The sequence below is a fragment of the Meriones unguiculatus genome, chromosome 14 (genome assembly GCF_030254825.1).
Source record: "Meriones unguiculatus strain TT.TT164.6M chromosome 14, Bangor_MerUng_6.1, whole genome shotgun sequence".
In the NCBI taxonomy this organism is placed as follows: domain Eukaryota; kingdom Metazoa; phylum Chordata; class Mammalia; order Rodentia; family Muridae; genus Meriones; species Meriones unguiculatus.
In genome coordinates, this window is record NC_083361.1 from 53,893,162 (window position 1) to 53,910,818 (window position 17,657).

General features: G+C 38.3%; 1 protein-coding gene across 7 annotated transcripts in view; it reads right to left on the reverse strand.

Annotated features, from left to right (window-relative positions):
• The window catches only part of Tjp1 (tight junction protein 1), a 241,628-nt gene that overhangs the window by 25,577 nt on the left and 198,394 nt on the right, over positions 1–17,657 (reverse strand). For all 7 annotated transcript variants that reach the window (XM_060367285.1, XM_060367284.1, XM_060367288.1 and 4 more), the window contains 7 exons: positions 10,421–10,560; positions 8,966–9,071; positions 6,239–6,389; positions 3,932–4,040; positions 2,321–2,540; positions 1,854–2,038; positions 1,641–1,736 (listed from right to left, as the gene is read on the reverse strand). In XM_060367285.1, the coding sequence (XP_060223268.1) occupies positions 1,641–1,736; positions 1,854–2,038; positions 2,321–2,540; positions 3,932–4,040; positions 6,239–6,389; positions 8,966–9,071; positions 10,421–10,560 (1,007 nt within the window). The remainder of the gene's footprint in view (positions 1–1,640; positions 1,737–1,853; positions 2,039–2,320; positions 2,541–3,931; positions 4,041–6,238; positions 6,390–8,965; positions 9,072–10,420; positions 10,561–17,657) is intronic.

The window sequence follows — 17,657 nt, forward strand, 5'->3', positions numbered from 1 at the left end:
CTAACAAACAAATGGGCACAATCTTCTTACAGCAGTGCTACCCACACAATTAACAGACACAATGTGTTCACATTCTATGGTTTCTTCCTTCCTATAAGAAAACCATCATTAAATATGGGAAAAGCTATATTCTTGCATAAATAAGCCAGTGATAAACAAGGCAGAAACTATACAAAAGAACAAGTAGTCAAATCATAAGGTGTGAGAAAAACAATTTTAAAAAACATGTAAAGGAATTTTAATTCAGAACATGGCTGCTCTGGCAAGAGATCACATCCAAAGACCTTCTTGGTCTGTGGGATCCAGCTAGAATACAGACATGCCTTTAACCCCAGGAGACAAAGAGGCACACAGATCTCTGAGTTCTAGTAAGCTCTGGTCAGGCAGTTCAGTTGAGTCAGGAGGTTGAGAGTTAGTGCAGTGCAGCCGAGTTCCTAGCAGTTCAGTTTCTGGAATTCAGAGGCAGTTTTACCAGAAGAGTTTTACAGAGACAGGCAGAAACAAGACAAGCTAAACACAGGTGAAGACAGAATGAGCCAGAGAATGAGAAAGAGCCAGAAGATTAGAACAAATTACTAGAGTTTGTTTGAGGCCAAACAAAGCACTTGAGTCAAGAGGCCAAAACAGAAGCCAGATGGAATCAGTTATCTGGGAGAGGAGTTTGAGCTAGAACAGCTGAGTTGAACCAACCAGCCAGAGTTCAGAAAGAACTAGAAAAGGTAAGCTTATTTTGAAGTAAGTCTCAGAGGCTGAAAACATTCTAGGCCTATTTTAGCTGATGGAGGCAGTAAACCTGTAAGACTAAAATGACTTCAGGGGAATAAAAGATACTTTAACAAAAACATCTTATTAAGGGGAAAACAAAACCTTTACAATATTACAAAAATCAAAATTTTCAAAATATACAAGAGAAGAAATTATGAGGTAAAATTATGAGTGGTGACAACATGTCAAAATTATTTTTTAACTTTCACAAGGAGAGTGAAATACAAAAACAAAAAAACCCTCAGGGTAAGTTTTCATGTGTCATTTAAAGCATGCCAAGTGGTTATGACGGAGTCTGTATATTTAAACTACCATAATAGTAAGAGGAAGAACCAGCATGCACTGGTGTACAGAGCACTGCCACCTTCCTGTGAAGTCTGCAGTAGAAACGCTGCCAGCACTGGCACAGTTCATCACTCTGTCTACACATTTCTGTAGCTGAGTTATTAAAAATCACACATTAGTCAGAAAAGGTTGAGATGAAGGCCATGCGTGCCATTCATTAGTGATGATCAAAAATAATTACTAAGATTCAGGCTGCTCAAGTTCAAAAACAGTACTTGGATCTTTCCTCAGTGTTACTGCAAAGGTCTGACAACATCACAGAGCTGGGCAGTTTTCACATAAAGCAACAACTTCAAAAATGGTGATTGTTTTTAGTACAGGGAACTGGTAGAACAAAGACACAATCGGTCTGCCTTCCCTCCACAAAAGCTCTATTTTTATGAGACTGGTCAAACAATCCACTTTTGGGAATCAGACAAAGAAAGAAAGATCCTGAAGCCCATGGAAGGTCAGTGCTGAGTCTGTGTCTACTGAAAATCAGTGCTGGACCTTTGTCTAATAAGGTCAGTGCTTAGCCTGTATCTACTCACTTGCAATCTGATAAATATCTGGCTCTTCTCTTGCCAACTTTTCTCTAGCAACATCAGCTATTGGTCCAAATATGGTTACAGGTCTTAGGAATCCAGCTGGAGAGATTTTAATGGAGAGAAAAAAAGAAAAAAGATGACATTGTTTGTAACTTCCACTTTCTCAAACACAATACCATGAAAAGATATACACTAAGCTATAAGAAATAAAAGTACCTTCTCGAAGAACAACCCTTTCGTAAGCTGGGAACTTTGTCTGAACTGGCTGAGCCGACAAGTCCTCTCTGCTTTTTCGGAGATTTCTCTTGGAGCTGCGAAGGCCTCGAAACCTCCAGAAGTCTGCCCTATCACCGCCTGCTGTCTTTGGAAGTGTGTACTGCACACTGGCTAACTGCTCAGCTCTATTGAAGAAAAAAAATAAAATAAAATAAAAAAATAAACAAGAATATTTAAAAGGCAACAAGGAAAAAACAATGAAATGAAACAGAAAGTCAAAACTGACATGCAGTTTACTCAACAGTTTTAATAGAATAGTTGTATAAAGTGATTAAGTCAGTTATGGCTGCAATGAGTGAACACAATGAAAAACACAAGTTTGTATTCCCCAGATCCTTCAATGAGACCGAAACTGTCTATGGTCACTTATTTAGTTCACAGTATAAGGAGTTTCCAAGTGTTCATACCTGTTCTTATTGGGGATGATGCCTCGTTCTACCTCCTTGTGATTTTTGCCGATTCGAATGGCAAGCCAAGAACCCAGCTTTCCATTGTACAAGGTATCCACCACACGAAACACCTCTCCTTTGTTAAAACTAAGTCCATAGGGAGATTCCTTTTCATATTCAAAATGAGTTCTAATATAGAATGAATCTCCTACATCTGATTCTACGATGCGGCGATAAACTAAGGAATCAAAATAAACACATTAATCAATACCTACTGGGATAAAAAAGTTAATCTGCAGAGATGCTATTATGTGAAGATGCCCCTGCTAATGCCCACATCAACATATGGTACCAGTCAATGTTCAGTGTCACTGTGTGTCTGGGATTACTCCATCTCATTGCTCTTCAACATTACCTCATAAAATGATAACTCAGTACCACCACTCGGCACATGATGAAATGATGCAGAAAAAGATGAAATTCTGCTTCCTGTTATAGTATCTAATTGAACTGCAAATGCTCTAAAGAACAATTTTGTTCCCCAACTCTTCCAAAAACCTTTGACTGTTCCAACTGAGCATGCTAGGCTGTGTGGTGGTTCATTCCTGTACCCCAGCACTGCGGAGGGAGACAGGAGGACCAGGTATTCAAGATCAACCTCTTCAACACGGGAATTTCCAGGCTACTTGGGCCACATGAAACACCCACCTCAAAAACAAACATACAACACAAGAACAAATGAAAAATGGGAGTGTGTTGGAGCAGGGAGGGGAATGTACAACAGCTTCTCAACCACTGAGTAGATAGGAAACATTCTTAAACATCAAACAACTAGCAGGTGGCCCCAGAACAAGAGTATTTGGCTCAAAATATCAACAGCCTCAAACAAACAAAACAAAACAAACAAACAAACAAAAAAAAACACCCAAAACTTCAATTTTCAATAAAAAATATCAGAAAGACAAATTACATATTCTTTAAAATGATATTAACAATTCTATATATTGCTTAGGAAATACCAATACAAAATTTTGACACTATCCACGTATCTTTTTACAAAATTCCAAGAGTTAATAAAACAAATATCTGTCTATGACTTAATAAGTGATTGGCTGGCACTTGACTTAAATCATAATGCCATAAACACTAGTCATATTTATCTTGCTCTGTTAAGGAGCATAATATAAGACTGTAGAACCTTAAGTAAATAAAATTAACTCAGATTAATAAAGTCAATCATTACTCAAATTGAAATGATTTATTTTGAACTACATTTTTTAACGGTTCATTTTGTTGAGACAAGGTCTCACCATGTAGCCTTGGCTGTCCTGGAACTTGCTATGTAGACCAGGCTGGCCTTGAATCACAGATCTCTGAATCACCTACCTCTGCCTAGCAAGTAGGGAGATAAAATGCCTAAGTCATCATGCCAGGTTGAACTTCTTTTCTGAGGGAAATCATCATGCCTGGCTTTGAACTTGTGATCCTCTTGTGGCAGGCTCCTGAGTGCTGGAACTATGGGTGTGTTACCACACCTGACCCTGATTTACTTTGAACAACCGAACCAATCCCTACGAAAGGCCTCCAACTCCTACAGGTCAACTCTCTCCATTTCAGACAGTATCTCACCATCCTTCTTCTTCTGAGCCAATATGGTCACTTCTTCACCTTTAGGAAGGTCAAGGAGGAAAAGGACAGCTTCTTCTCTTATGATATTTGTGAAATCTACATTGTTCACCTATTAAAATAAAAAATTTACAAACTTATAGTAGCTGATTTTATTTATTAGAAAACAAGTATTTTTGGAGTTTAATTTCACAATACTACATATTTAATAGGGAAGTTTTTTTTTTGTTTTTACTTTGGAGAATATTCTCTAATTTAAAATAAGCAGTTACAAAATAAGGTGAATAAAAATGTAAATTCTGAGTAGTTATAATATAACCTAACGTTAATAATAAATCTGTTACGAAAATATGTAACTTAGACCCAAAATGACAATATGTATTTACTACTGTGAAATCTCTAGATTTAAAATTCCATATTCATTCTATATGGGTTCCATACAACCTAACTTTTTTACTAATTACTGAAAAAGAAATGATAGACACAAAAAACAACAAAAAGACAGTATATGCATTATGGTGGTCCTGTAATGTCAAACCTGTGTTAAGGCTCTGTTTCAAGTCAGTTTATATCAGTCAAGTCCCAAGTTCGAAAATGAAGTTGAAGTGAAATCTATCCAACTGTCACCAGTAAATGTGCAAGATTACAATGAAGTGGGGATTTTCTCCTGCTATCTTTGGGACATTTTTCTCCATTAATAAAAACAGTAACAAAAAGGCCAAGAGACAATAATCAAAATGCACTACTTACTGTCATGTAAAATCAAAAGTGAGCTACTAAGAAGCTGCTTTTAAAGGTTTACCTGATTACCTCAAAACAGGATCATGAGGAAGGTAAGAAAGTGCTATAATTTCAAACATGGTCAGCATTATAATCATGTTGTAATCAAATGCTATGTAAGTGAACTGAGCTCAAGTGAAGTATTATCAGGAGGAACCTAATAAAATGTCAGAGAGATACTGCTAAGTCAGAAATGGTGCCAGGACTGTTTCACACACTTAAGTTTGAAGAAAAAGGACGATTAGATCAATGTGGCCATAGAGTTAGCGCCCAAGTACAGCAAACTGCTCAAGGTAAATAGATTCTGGCTGTGGGCTTCTGAGATGAAGACTAGCAACTGCGGTACAGGGAACACTGATACACTCTCCCAGATTGCAGAAGTCAAGGCAGCAGGAGCAGTGCTCATATGATAGAATCTTAAGGAGAAAGCCTTCGAGGATTAACAGGCAAATGCTGGTAAGATGATAGAAACTGTGAGGTGAAGTTGCCACTGCTCAGTGAAGACTATGAAAACTCAGATTCAGTAGTAGATAAAGCCAGACTACATGGTCATACTGTTTAAAACACAAAAACAAGAAACAAGGAAGGCAGGAACTCAATCACCCCTTAAAGTAGTCAACAGCGAAGGGGAGAAATGAGACTCTGAAGAACCAGAGGGGAGGGAAAAGGAAGAGATGGACAAAGTTGCAAGACTGCAGAGCAGGTAAGAGATTCAGCTAAGCACAGGGAGGAAGAAGGCTAAAAGCAGAAAGAGATCAGAATGAAGGCAATGAAAAGAGCAGATAGAAAAACAGTAAGTGCACAACCCACACTGGATAGATTGATGTTTGATTTTAAAATGGGACAGAATTTACCTACCAGAAATCAAATGCATATAAACATTTGGATACGCTAAAAAGAAGCGAAAGACACTACCACTGCTAGGCAACACTGCCAAGGGAAGGGAGAGAAGAAAAAAAGTACAAGAAGTAGATCACATCTAGCCCAAGCTCTCCTAGCTTTTGTCAATGATCACCTTTCTTTTGGGTTTAAAGGTGGAAAGCCAGGCAGCTTTCAGATTTGCCAGATATAAATCCCATCCAGCCTCCTGGATCTGAGGCACTATCTGAAATAAAGAGGTCCTTGAGGCCAGGATTCCTATGAAGACTACTCATTCTCATGGGAAAACAATCCCCAAAAAGTGCTGGCTGGGAAGTTGTGGTCTCTGGCACTGCAAATGTTTAACTGAACTTTTAAAAGACTATTTGGGAGATAGTAGAAGGATCTAAAACTTGTTTTCATTATAGGTTCTATAACTACCAATAACTTCAATAAAACATCAGTAATAACATAATGAAGCAGCAAACAAGAACAAAGGCAGAATGATGAGTGATCAGTCTAGCACAAGCTAGATATAATCAGTTCTTCTGAACTTAGGTGGTTCATGAGATTGTACATACAATATAACCTAATCACAACAGTACGTCTGTTATGCCTGGCATCTGATGATCTAAGACTTTCAAATCCACATAAGATGATATACTGACATACCCTGAGAATTTGATCACCTTCCTCTAAGCCTTCTTTGGCTGCAGGGCTATCTTCTAGAACGCCAGCTACAAATATTCCGACATCATTTCCTCCAGCTAGTCGCAAACCCACACTATCTCCTTTTCTGAATTTTACCAGTTTCATGCTGGGCCTGTTAAAAACAGATATTTCATTTCAAACAGTTAAAAGTCACAGCAGGGTGCTACAGCAATAGCTTTATTCAGAATGGAATAAAGGACCATCATTTCTAGTCTCCTACACAGCACTCATTTATTAAATAAAATATTAAACCAGATTTAACAGACCTCATTTATTAGAAAAATCTAAATTTGACAGAGAAATAATGCTTTGTATGACTGTTTTATAATTTTCCGTATAAACAATGGTTTTCTCTACTTATTATTATCGTAAATTCTCAATAACTAAAATACAAAACCAAAACCTACTTCTCTAGACCAATCCCACTGAATAAATGAATTCTTATTTAATGGAAGGAAAAGAAACTACGCATAAAGTCCAGTAATTTTCTTAATATGAGAAATACACAAGCAAAATCTGTTTTAATCTCTACAATTAAGACAGTGGATTTAAGTTTGGTCACTGGTGGGCTCGGTGCAGTACCATTAATCTGCAAATCTTTTTAACTCTGAGGTAAGAACATTAGGTTATTGAGCATTTCTTGGTTGGCCCTGCATCCATCTCTGTCCCTTATTGCCCTAGGAAGAAATACACAGATGCAAACACACCCCTCCCTTTATTACCCAAGTGGGAACAAACACGTAAGCACACAACTTGAAGAACAGCTGAGCGGAAAAGATACTAGGCAAAGTGCTCTCTATACTTTTAAGTTCTCACTGTCTTCTCCACATTCCTTAAGAACTATTTTTAACTCTCACTATTCTGAATATACAGTACAGAAACATCCCTTCCCTCTTAATTTATTAACAAATTATCAAATTATCATAAAATAAAGTTACATAAATGAATATTATGAATTGAGGGAGAAATTCCAGTACTTCTGAAAAAACTCAATAGCTCTTATAATTTGTAAAATATTCACCATTAATCTGGTCTTCCTTCCTTCCTTCCTTCCTTCCTTCCTTCCTTCCTTCCTTCCTTCCTTCCTTCCTTCCCTCCCTCCCTCCCTCCCTCCCTCCCTTCCTCCCTCCTTCTCCTCCCTTCCCCCCAAACAGAGTCTCACTTTGTAGCCTTGGCTGTCCTGGAACTCACTATGTGGAGCAGGCTGACCTCCAATTCACAGAGATATCTGCCTGCCTTTGTCTCCCACATGCTGGGACTAAAGGTGTGTACCACTATGTCCAGTGATCTTGTTTTCTTACCTGAAACTAATGAGCTAAACAGAAACGTCAAAAGACCACAGGTTGGACAGTCGTACTCAGTCAGAGCTCGTAGCACCCTTGACCCCTCCCTGAAACTGTTTATAACCTATGTCATGGATGCTCTAAGTCCTTTGGTTGTGTTGTGTCCTGCTTTTTAACTAAATCAAAAGTATCTCACGGATCCCTCAACCAAAAAACTGGACACACAGATCTTTTAAACGTTTTCTTGAAATGGAAATCCTCCACTAATCCTGATTAGTACAGAGTACCTCATAAAGTAGATGTGGCTCAGTGGATCTGCACTCAGATAAAATCTGGCTTTTGAAAAGCAATGCTAAGCACAGCTTCAGGAAAATGACAGGTTTTGTATGTACTCTGACTATCTGTACTATATCAACTACATGAACTAACTAACCCCATCCATTTTTCCCCCTCAAATCTACTCACTGTATTTGAACAAAAGACTCTGGTTCAGCTAATACACTACAAACATGTTCAAGTCCCCTTTGGCACCTGCTCTTCAGGCTTTCTGGAGAAGCAGTTCTTTGGTATCTTACTACAATTTCAAGCAATCCTAACAATGAACACTGAGACTAAGTCTTTTCATTTTTTGTCTTTTAATCATCCATTACTAATATTAAAAATCCACTATTTTAAATTCATAAAATATTCATCTACTTCTGAAGTTATCTGCTTCTCCCTAGGTACTAAGGAAAAAAACCAGGTATCATCATCATCATCATCATCATCATCATCATCATCATTATTATTATTATTTTGGACAGAAAATACTAAGGCAGAAAGAGTTCTTGGTCTACTGCATCTTCGGAAATGTGCTTAGTAAAGTATTCACACATCATGTCCTTTTTATGATAGAAGCAACTACGGTGGTTCAAAATTTCCTCACAACATCTACCAATAAAGTAATAAACAAATGGTATGGACTCTCAAACTAACTCTAGAACAGCTTTCTCAGTCAGAAATCATTTTCCTCTAGGTGGCACATTCAGATACTCCTGGCTGAAACAACGAAGGCATGCTAATGACACTGTGGCCAGGGACTCTGCACATGTCACGCCACAGGAGGTCCACAATGAACAGACATAAGTCCAAATGTCGGTGTTGACTAACCAGTATTTACCTCTATATGCCAGGGCAGAGAAAGTATGTGGACATTCTGATATCTCAGTAGAAAACAGTCTTTACTCTTAAGTAAGAACTAGGTAAGAGAAGGTCGTAATAAAAAAGAAAAGACGGGGGAGGCTGCTTTGCTGTTAAGCACAGTACTATAAGCACCAAACAATATTATAGGAACATGGCTTTCAATTCCCATGCTGAGAAATGTCTAATAAGTACAAAGGACAGTGTGGCTTGGAAACTGCATTACCTAAGTATTCCATCTTCATGACTTGAATTAGGCAGAACACCATCAGAAGGACTGACGGGTAAATCTACATCTGGTTGTCCAACTTGAGCATACACAGGCTTTGGTTCTTAAAACAAAACAAAAAAAATAAAAAGGAAAAAAAAATTTAAATTGTTAAGGACTTAGTAAGCCACACAAGATACTGACAAGAAAAACAGTAACAAAAAAGCAATTATCAAACAGTCTATACATTTCTCTGCATCACCATTGTTCATTATGTAAAATTTTCTTTTACTTATTTATTTTTAGTAATTACACTTTATTCACTTTGTATCCCAGCTGTAGCCCCCTCCCTCTTCTCCTCCCATGTTCCTCCCCAAATCCACTGACAGAGGAGGTACTCCTCCTTTTTCCTCTGACCCTCGCCTATCAGGTCTCATCAGGACTGGCTGCACTGTCTTCCTTTATGGCCTGGGAAGGCTGTTCCCCCCTTAGGAAGAGGTGATCAAAGAGCCAGCCACTGAGTTCATGTTAGAAACAGCCTCTGTTCCCCTTACTAGGGAAGCCACTTGGATACTGAGCTGCCATGGACTACATCTGTGCAGGAGTTCTAGGTTATCACCATGCATGGTCCTTGGTTGGAGGATCAGTCTCAGAAAAGACCCCCATGACCAGATTTTTTGGTTCTGTTGCTCTCTTTGTGGCGCTCCTGTCCCCTCCAGGTCTTTCTATCTCCCCCTTCTTTCATAAGATTCCCTGCACTCTACCCAAAATCTAGTTTCAGCATCTGCTTTGATACCCTGCTGGGTAGTCATTCAGAGGCCCTCTGTGGTAAGCTCCTGTCTTATTCTCTGTTTTCTCCCTCTTCCTAAGTCCGTCCTATTTGTCTTTCTGAATGAGATTTGATCATCTTACCCAGGGTCCTCCTTCTTGCTTAGCTTTTTTAGGTGTATAGATTTTAGTATGTTTAGCCTATATTATATGTCTAATCTCCACTTATAAGTGAGTATATACCATGTGTGTCTAATAGCCACATTCCTGCCACTAGTCAACTAGAGTAATACAGACACAATAGAAGCAAACGGTTCCAACATTTAAAATAACTTTTGCTCCTAATTTTTTGAAGACAACCTAATATTCTCCCATGCCATCTTTGCAGCAACTTTGTGATAAACCTAAGGACTATTATCAGCTTGGCAAGTACTCTGTTACCCCTCAGCTCTGTAACATTTATCTTTAATGAATAGTGTTGGCAAATATCCTTACTTATTACAAGCAGCTGTTAAACATGAATAATTTATATTTAGAAAATAAAAACATTCATGAAGGTTACTGATTTATACTCTTACCATAACAGGAGCTAAAAGGTATACACAAAAAAGTTCACACTGGCAACAATAATCGTGTCTTTAAAATCTTCTGAAATGCTGACAGCCGCTGTGCTCTGACAGCAAAGGCTTTTTTGGCTATGCTTACCTGGAAGAGTAGGTGTTTGCTTCTCACTTTTCTCAGCTGGAACTTCTTCCACTGCTTTGGGTGTATGATCATCTACATGTTTTACAGGAGTTGAGACAGCCCCAGGTTTAGAAATTCTCTCCTCCTCTCTGCTCCGAAGACTAGTTATTACAATAAAAACATGAGAGAAGTAAGGATGATTTTTGAAAAACACTTCCTGAGAACGGCAGAGGCAACACAACTGCAGAGCCAGGAGAAAGGGACTTGCTGAGTTACCAAAGTTAGTATTTAATGAGGATGACAGGCAACATGTCTCAGTGGGTGAAAATACTTGCCACCAAACAAGATAACCTGCATTTCCTCCCTACAGTCACATAGTGGAAGGAGAACCAACCCCTACAAGTTGTCCTCTGACCTCCATCCATGTGCTACAGCAGACACACAGACAAGCATGCATGCATACATTGCCATTAAATGTAGGCTCTGAACTATGTTTACCTACCACATTCCTCACTGTCCAGAAGCAAACATCAGGCTCTCCAAAGAGCTGGCAAGGTCCTCCTAAAGGCATTCTGTTCTTCCTCAAAAACGTACAAATGTGTGTGTTTTAGGGTTCTATTTGTGTGTGTATGCACATCACATATGGGTTGTCATCAACACCACAGTGCACATGTGGAGATCAGAGGGCAATGTGTGGAATCAGTTCTCTACCATCCTCATGTAGGCTGTGGGGGCTGAATGCCAGCCCACCAGGCTTCCACAGCAAGTACCTTAGACCAGTGAAACACCTTCTGGCCTGTTTTTGCTTTTTAGCTTGTACATAGCATGGGCCCACTGACTTAGGGACTTCGGGTTGGCTAAAAGCTCTATAAAAAAATGATTGTTAAAGATGGTATGAAATAGAGTCTGAAGAAATTTTTATACTCCACATAAATAGACTCACTTTGATATAAAGGTTCCTGATCCTATTAACTATCTGAACAAAGCAGCAAATTAACATATAAATCAATCAGATCAGCAAAAAGTACTATGAACTGAAAAACTGCAGGTAGAGTGGCCTGAAGACCCTGCAGGTAGAGCTTGCATCCCTCTGGAATGCTTTTACAGTGACGATGGGGACTTGGTGGCCAGTGTCTTACCCAAGCTGCTCTCATATGGCTGTGCAGTACAAAGCTTCCAAATGAGAAAACCCCACAAATGTCCTTCCCAGACACTCTATACAGCAAGTTCACCTGGCAACATACTGTAAATTCTCTGAGCAGTCAGTGAACAGAGGCTAAGCCCTTCCAAGAAGGCTACCTATGAAGCCTGGAGATTTGAGGCGCTGTCTTTTCTATTGACATTCCATCTTAAAAAGAAGTGAAGAACCGTGTGTGACTGTGCTTCTTGAATTTAGTTATCTTTACTCTTAGTAACCTATGGTTTAGTTTTGCTCCTTTTATGTTTAGCTTCTTTTGTTGTTACTGTTTTTGTTTGGTTTTGGTTTCAAGACAGTTTCTCTCAGTACCAGCCTTGGTTGTCCTAGAACTCACTTTGTAGATCAGGCTGGCCTTTAAATTACAAAGATCAGCCTCTCTGCCTCCCAAGTGCTAGGATTAAAGGCATGTGCCACCACTACCCAGATATGTTTAGCTTCTTTACATTAAACTACTCCCATAAACCTCATTCACTCTCTTGATCAGGTCCTAAGGGTTATGCTATGCCAGGCTGCTCACTAATGCAGCTTCCCATAGTACTTCTAGCATTCAACCTCAGTCCCTCTAAACTGCAGACATACTGTTATCCAAGCTTGCCCTGAATTTGCTCTGTAGTGATGTATCTAGGCCTTGGACTTGTGATGTATTCTTCTGCCTAGTCTCCAAGTAGCTGGGATCAGAGGCCTAAACCACCAGGCCTGGTCTCGTCTGTGCGTGTGTGCATGTGTGTGTGCATATGCAGTATGTGTGCAAGAAGAGGCCAGAGGTTGACATCAAGTGTGTTCTACAATCACTCTCTAGCATATTTTTTGAGACAGTGTCTCACTGAACCTATTAACTCAGAAATTTGGCTGGACTGGCTGACTGGTCAGCTCCAGTGTTCTGCCTGTCTGTTTCCCCAAAACACGGATTACAGGTCTGTGTCACTGTATCAGGCTTTTTACATGGGTGCCAGGGGTCCAAACTCAGGGCTTTCTACTTTTGTGACAAGCACTCTACTAATTAAGCCATATCTCCAGTCAGTCTTGTATTAATGTTCACTAATCACAACTAATTGGACAAAATAAATCAAAGGAAAAAAGCTTTATTGTTCAAAATATAATTTTGTGGAAATAAAAAATTGCATCTATTGGCATGTGTGTGTGTGTTTGTGTGTGTATGTTGGGGGGCGGGCTATGACCAAAAATCTGTGTGGATACCTCAGGACAACTTTTATGAGTATTTTTTTCCTTCCACTATGTGGGTCTTAGGTATTCAACTAAGATTGTTAAGATTCGATTTTAAGTGCCTATAACCCATGAGACTGTACCCATGAGCCATCTTGATAGCCTAAACCAGGCAATTTCAGTAAGAAAGACAACCCAAAATACAGAATTTTAGTAAGAAATGTTTTAAGAAAGAGTTTAAGGAGCCCTTTTGTGACTGACGTCATAGTTATCTGGCACTCTGATAACATCTAGAGCACATAGCTGTGGGTTTTACAGCTAGAGAACAATCCCACAGTGATCTTACTTTCTCTCAAGGGCAACAAAGCCGTTCTACATTTCTTCATCTACAAGAAGTTTTTTCATAGTCAGTACCTTTTAACATATATAAAGGGACTACCTGTTTTTTTAAAGAAACAATTTAAAAATGTTTTTATTTTACATGCACTGGTATTTTGCCTACATGCATGTCCACGTGAGGGTCTCAGATAACTTAGAACTAGAGTTACAGGAAGTTGTGAGCTGCCATGTGGGTGCTAGGAAGTGAACCCAGGTCCTCTGGGAAAGCAGCTAGTGCTCTTAACCACTAAACCATGTCTCCAGCCCCCAGAACCACCTTTTTAAAAATTTCCTATTTTGTCTATCTTGGTTCTGAGTGACCAGAGAAACTTATCACTACACGTTCCACAGATGCCCTGCACAGAGCATAACAAAGCTGCTGCTATACCTGAGGGCTAAGAGGAACAGCTGGCTCATCAAGTTGAGAACGCATCATCAACATCCACTTTGAAATAATAAATATTGTAGTGAAAGAGCATTTAGTAATGTTAATGTAATGAATAACTTTTTAAAATATCCTGGCAAAAGGAGGCACTTAGTGATGCTTTAATGTTTGCTTTTAAGACATTTTTACAGTATCACTAACCAAATCTTCTAAAACAAAACAAAACAAAACAAAAAACATTTTTTGAATGTCTAATCACCCGAAGGCTCTTGAGAGCTAGAGCTAGCCACATGGCTCCTTCTGCTGTTCTTCCAACAAGTCAAGTGTTTCCATTCCAGGAGGAGCACATTATATCTTATTTTGGAATGATCTTCAAACTGCTGTTTTGTTTTGTTTTGTTTTTCTTATCGTTTCAAAGCATACATGACTAATGAGAAGCCTCCTTTCCTAAGCAAGCTAAGCCTTTCTCTTCCCTTACCATCACACTGCCTTGTACTGCTAACCAATAGTAAAAATTACTCTTTACATTTTAAACTCACCTGCTTTATTCATAGGTATATAAGGTCAAGTAATTTGCCTAGTCTGTTCTGGACATTTGTAGTAAGGCACTGGTAATATAAATGATTATTACTAAAAATCTGCCCCACTCAAAATCAATTATATTTGTCAAGTTGTAGAGAGCCATAGGAAGAAGCCACCGTTATGAATGTCACTGGAATACTTATGAATAACATCCTTCTACGTGCCTTTTTCTTCACTTTGGAACTAAAGGAGAATAAGGTAAAGGCAGGCCAGAAACAAAGGTAAAAAACTTCAAAGCATGTCTTAACAAAGAAAATGTGGCATTACAAACAATATGTAATTTTTATTTACATATAAGGAACCAATCTAAAATATGAAACCACGTTTTAGAGAAAGATTAAAATTTGTAAAAGTCAGTATATATGGCTGAAAGGCTGGATCAGCGGGTAAAGTTGTCTGGTGCCAAGCCTGATGATAACCTGGATTTAATTCTTGGATTCCACATGGTGTAAGGAGACACATAAATGCCATGAGTTGCTCTCTGCCCTCCAAACACACACTGTGGAACATACATGCCCACATACATACTCTCTCACGGATGGATGGATGGATGGATGGATGGATGGATGGATGGATGGGTGGATGGGTGGGTGGGTGGATGGACAGATACATAGATATATAAATACATAGGTAGGTGATATATACATACATACAGTGTAAAAATATTTTTAAAAATCAGTAAGTGAAATAACTTCTCCACATACGAAACAGTAAAAAAATGTTCAAATAATATATTAAGATGTTTCAATACTTTTTATCTTATTGGCAACACTAAGTTCTAAAGAAACCACTACAATATCTGGAAAACAAAAACCCTATAGATAGGGGAATACTTATGGCTCTGTAATAAATGTTTCCCAAAGAAAACTATTAAAAATTTGGCAGGTGTCAACAAGTAAACCAACCTCAACAATACACCCAGACATAAAGAAGAATGAAATGACTCATCTGCAGAAAATTGGATGGAACTGTAGATTACCATGTTAAGCCAAACTCATAAAGAAACACAATCTATGCTTTCTTTTACATGTGGAACCTAGACTGATGATAAATATCAGATCAATGTGGAAGAAGGACTTTTGGGAAGAAGAAAAGGACAAGTAGGAGAGAGAAACAGAGGGTAATGGAGTTGTGAATATGTTCAAATTATACGGCTTATACTTGAACAAAAATGTCATTATAGAACCCACTCTGTACAACAAATACACACTAACAAAATTCTTATTTATTTACTATGGTGGTCCAAATGACACTGGCTCCCATAAGCTCATATATTTGAATACTTTGTCTCCAGCTGATGGAACTATCTGGGAAGGATTAGGATGTCAGTCCTCTTCTTGCAGCTTACTTGAGACAGGAATTTTGTTGCTTTGCCATGTATGACTTGCCTATGAGCTTCTGGGGACTCTCTAGCCTCCATCTCTCACCTTGTTATAGGAGAAATAGGACTCAGTGTTACATGGGCTCTTGGAATTTGAACTCAAAATGCCCAGTTAATGGCAAGAACTTTCCCCTCTGAGTCGTTTCCTAGCCCAATACAGAAAACTGTTTGAAACTACAGCTATCACAACAAAACAACAACAAAACATCCTATTAAAATCAAGACTCTGAGAAAATTCTAATTCTAAAATCTGTCTCTGTCACTGTTTCTCTCATACACAATGAAGTTTTATTCAGTCATAAAGAATAAAATCATGACATCTACAAGAAAAAGGACAGAAATGGAGATTATCATGTTAAGTGGCATATAAAACAGGCTCATAGACAAGTAACTCATGTTTTCAGTCACATGTGTATTTTAGTATGGAAAAAAAAGAAAACAGGACTAATAGGGAGCTGGAAGGTGAATGGAGTAAAGCTTATTGCTTTAGATAATATATGCTTTAAAAAAAAAGCAAACAACACAATAAAACAGAAAGAACTTCCTATAATGTAGAGTTTGTTTACACTCAAAAAGCAGCTACATTGTTAAGATTCTGATTACTACTATTCCTTTTCATCATCAGTTTCTAGGTCAAGGGATGTGCTACAGTATAGCTGGCCCCAAGATAATGAACCCACTAGAGATGTTAATGTCATCTCCATGTCAATGTAATAGGGACTTCAAACTAATATGGATTTTTTTCCAATAGTTTGCTTGCAATAGGTAAAAACAATCAATTTTAAAATAATAAACCAATTTTGCATTTGAGATATAATAATCCTTTAAAAAACATTTCAAGCTTAAAATAAAGACCAAGACTCAGATAATTAATAGATAAAAAGCTTAAGGTGTACAAAGGATGCACGGAGTTCAAATACCTAGAAGCTGAAGAAGGTGTGATGACAGCAACCAAATATCCTCTGCTGCTACTTGAGTACAAAGACAAATACCTTTATGAATGCATATATTTAACGAGTACTGGTTTGTTTTTTGTTTTTTTGTTTTGTTTTGTTTTTTGTTTTGTTTTTTTTTTTTGAGACAGGGTCTCCTTTATCCAAAGATGTCTCAAACTCACTATGTTGACTAGTTTATTTCAACTTGACACAATTTAGTCATCTGATAGGAGGGAACCTCAACTAAGAAAATGCCTCCTAAGATCAGGCTATACAGAAGCCTATAGAGCATTTTCTTAATTAGTAATTAATGGGAGAGGACCCAACTGTTCTGGGTGGTGCCATCCCTGGGCTGCTGGTCCTGGGTTCCACATGAAGGGAGACTGAGCAAGCCAAGAGAAGCAAAACAGTAGCCAGCAGTCCTCCAAATGCTCTGCATCAGCTCCTGCCTCCAGGTTTCTGTCGTGCTTGAATTTATCCTGACTTCCTCTGATGATGAACTGTGATGTAAAATAAGTCAAATATTCCCTTTCCTCCCCAAGTTGCTTTGCCCATGGTGTTTTTATCACAGCAATAGTAACCCTAAAACACTAATTTTATAACTTAAAATGACCCTGACCTTCCAATTTTCCTGTCTCTACCTCCAAAGTGCTGGGATTACAGGGATTTGAATTCATGGTATTTGTATGTGGGGGAACTCAGGAATTTATGCATGCCAGATAAGCACTCTACCAAGTGAACTACATTCCCAGCATATTTAATTAGCATTTGCAAATCGTACAGTCTTCTCTCTCATCTGCTCACTATCCTAAAGACATATAATCTTTATAGTCTAGGTCTTGACAATTCCTCATATGGTTCCTCTTAGCAATCTCTGTGAGTTTTAAAGTTTAGGGGAACATCTGCATGCAGGTTAAGTCAACACTTTCTAGTGCTAATCTGTCTCTTCAGCTCTGAGATTGGATTTTTTTTTCTCTTCTATCTTCCTACCTTTACTGTGACATAATCACAGTAGTATTATATGTATGTGTTCAATGTGTCTACCTGGATATGTGTATATCACTAGAAATGACCAGTTAAGTCTATCTCCTCAAATATAAATACAGTATATGATGAGAGTACTTAAGATTTTACGAAAATTTAAGTATATATTACTAACTATAGTCATCACAATGTACATTAGTTTTGTGCTCTCTGACCAACATCTCCTCACTTCTTTCATTACCCAACCTTCT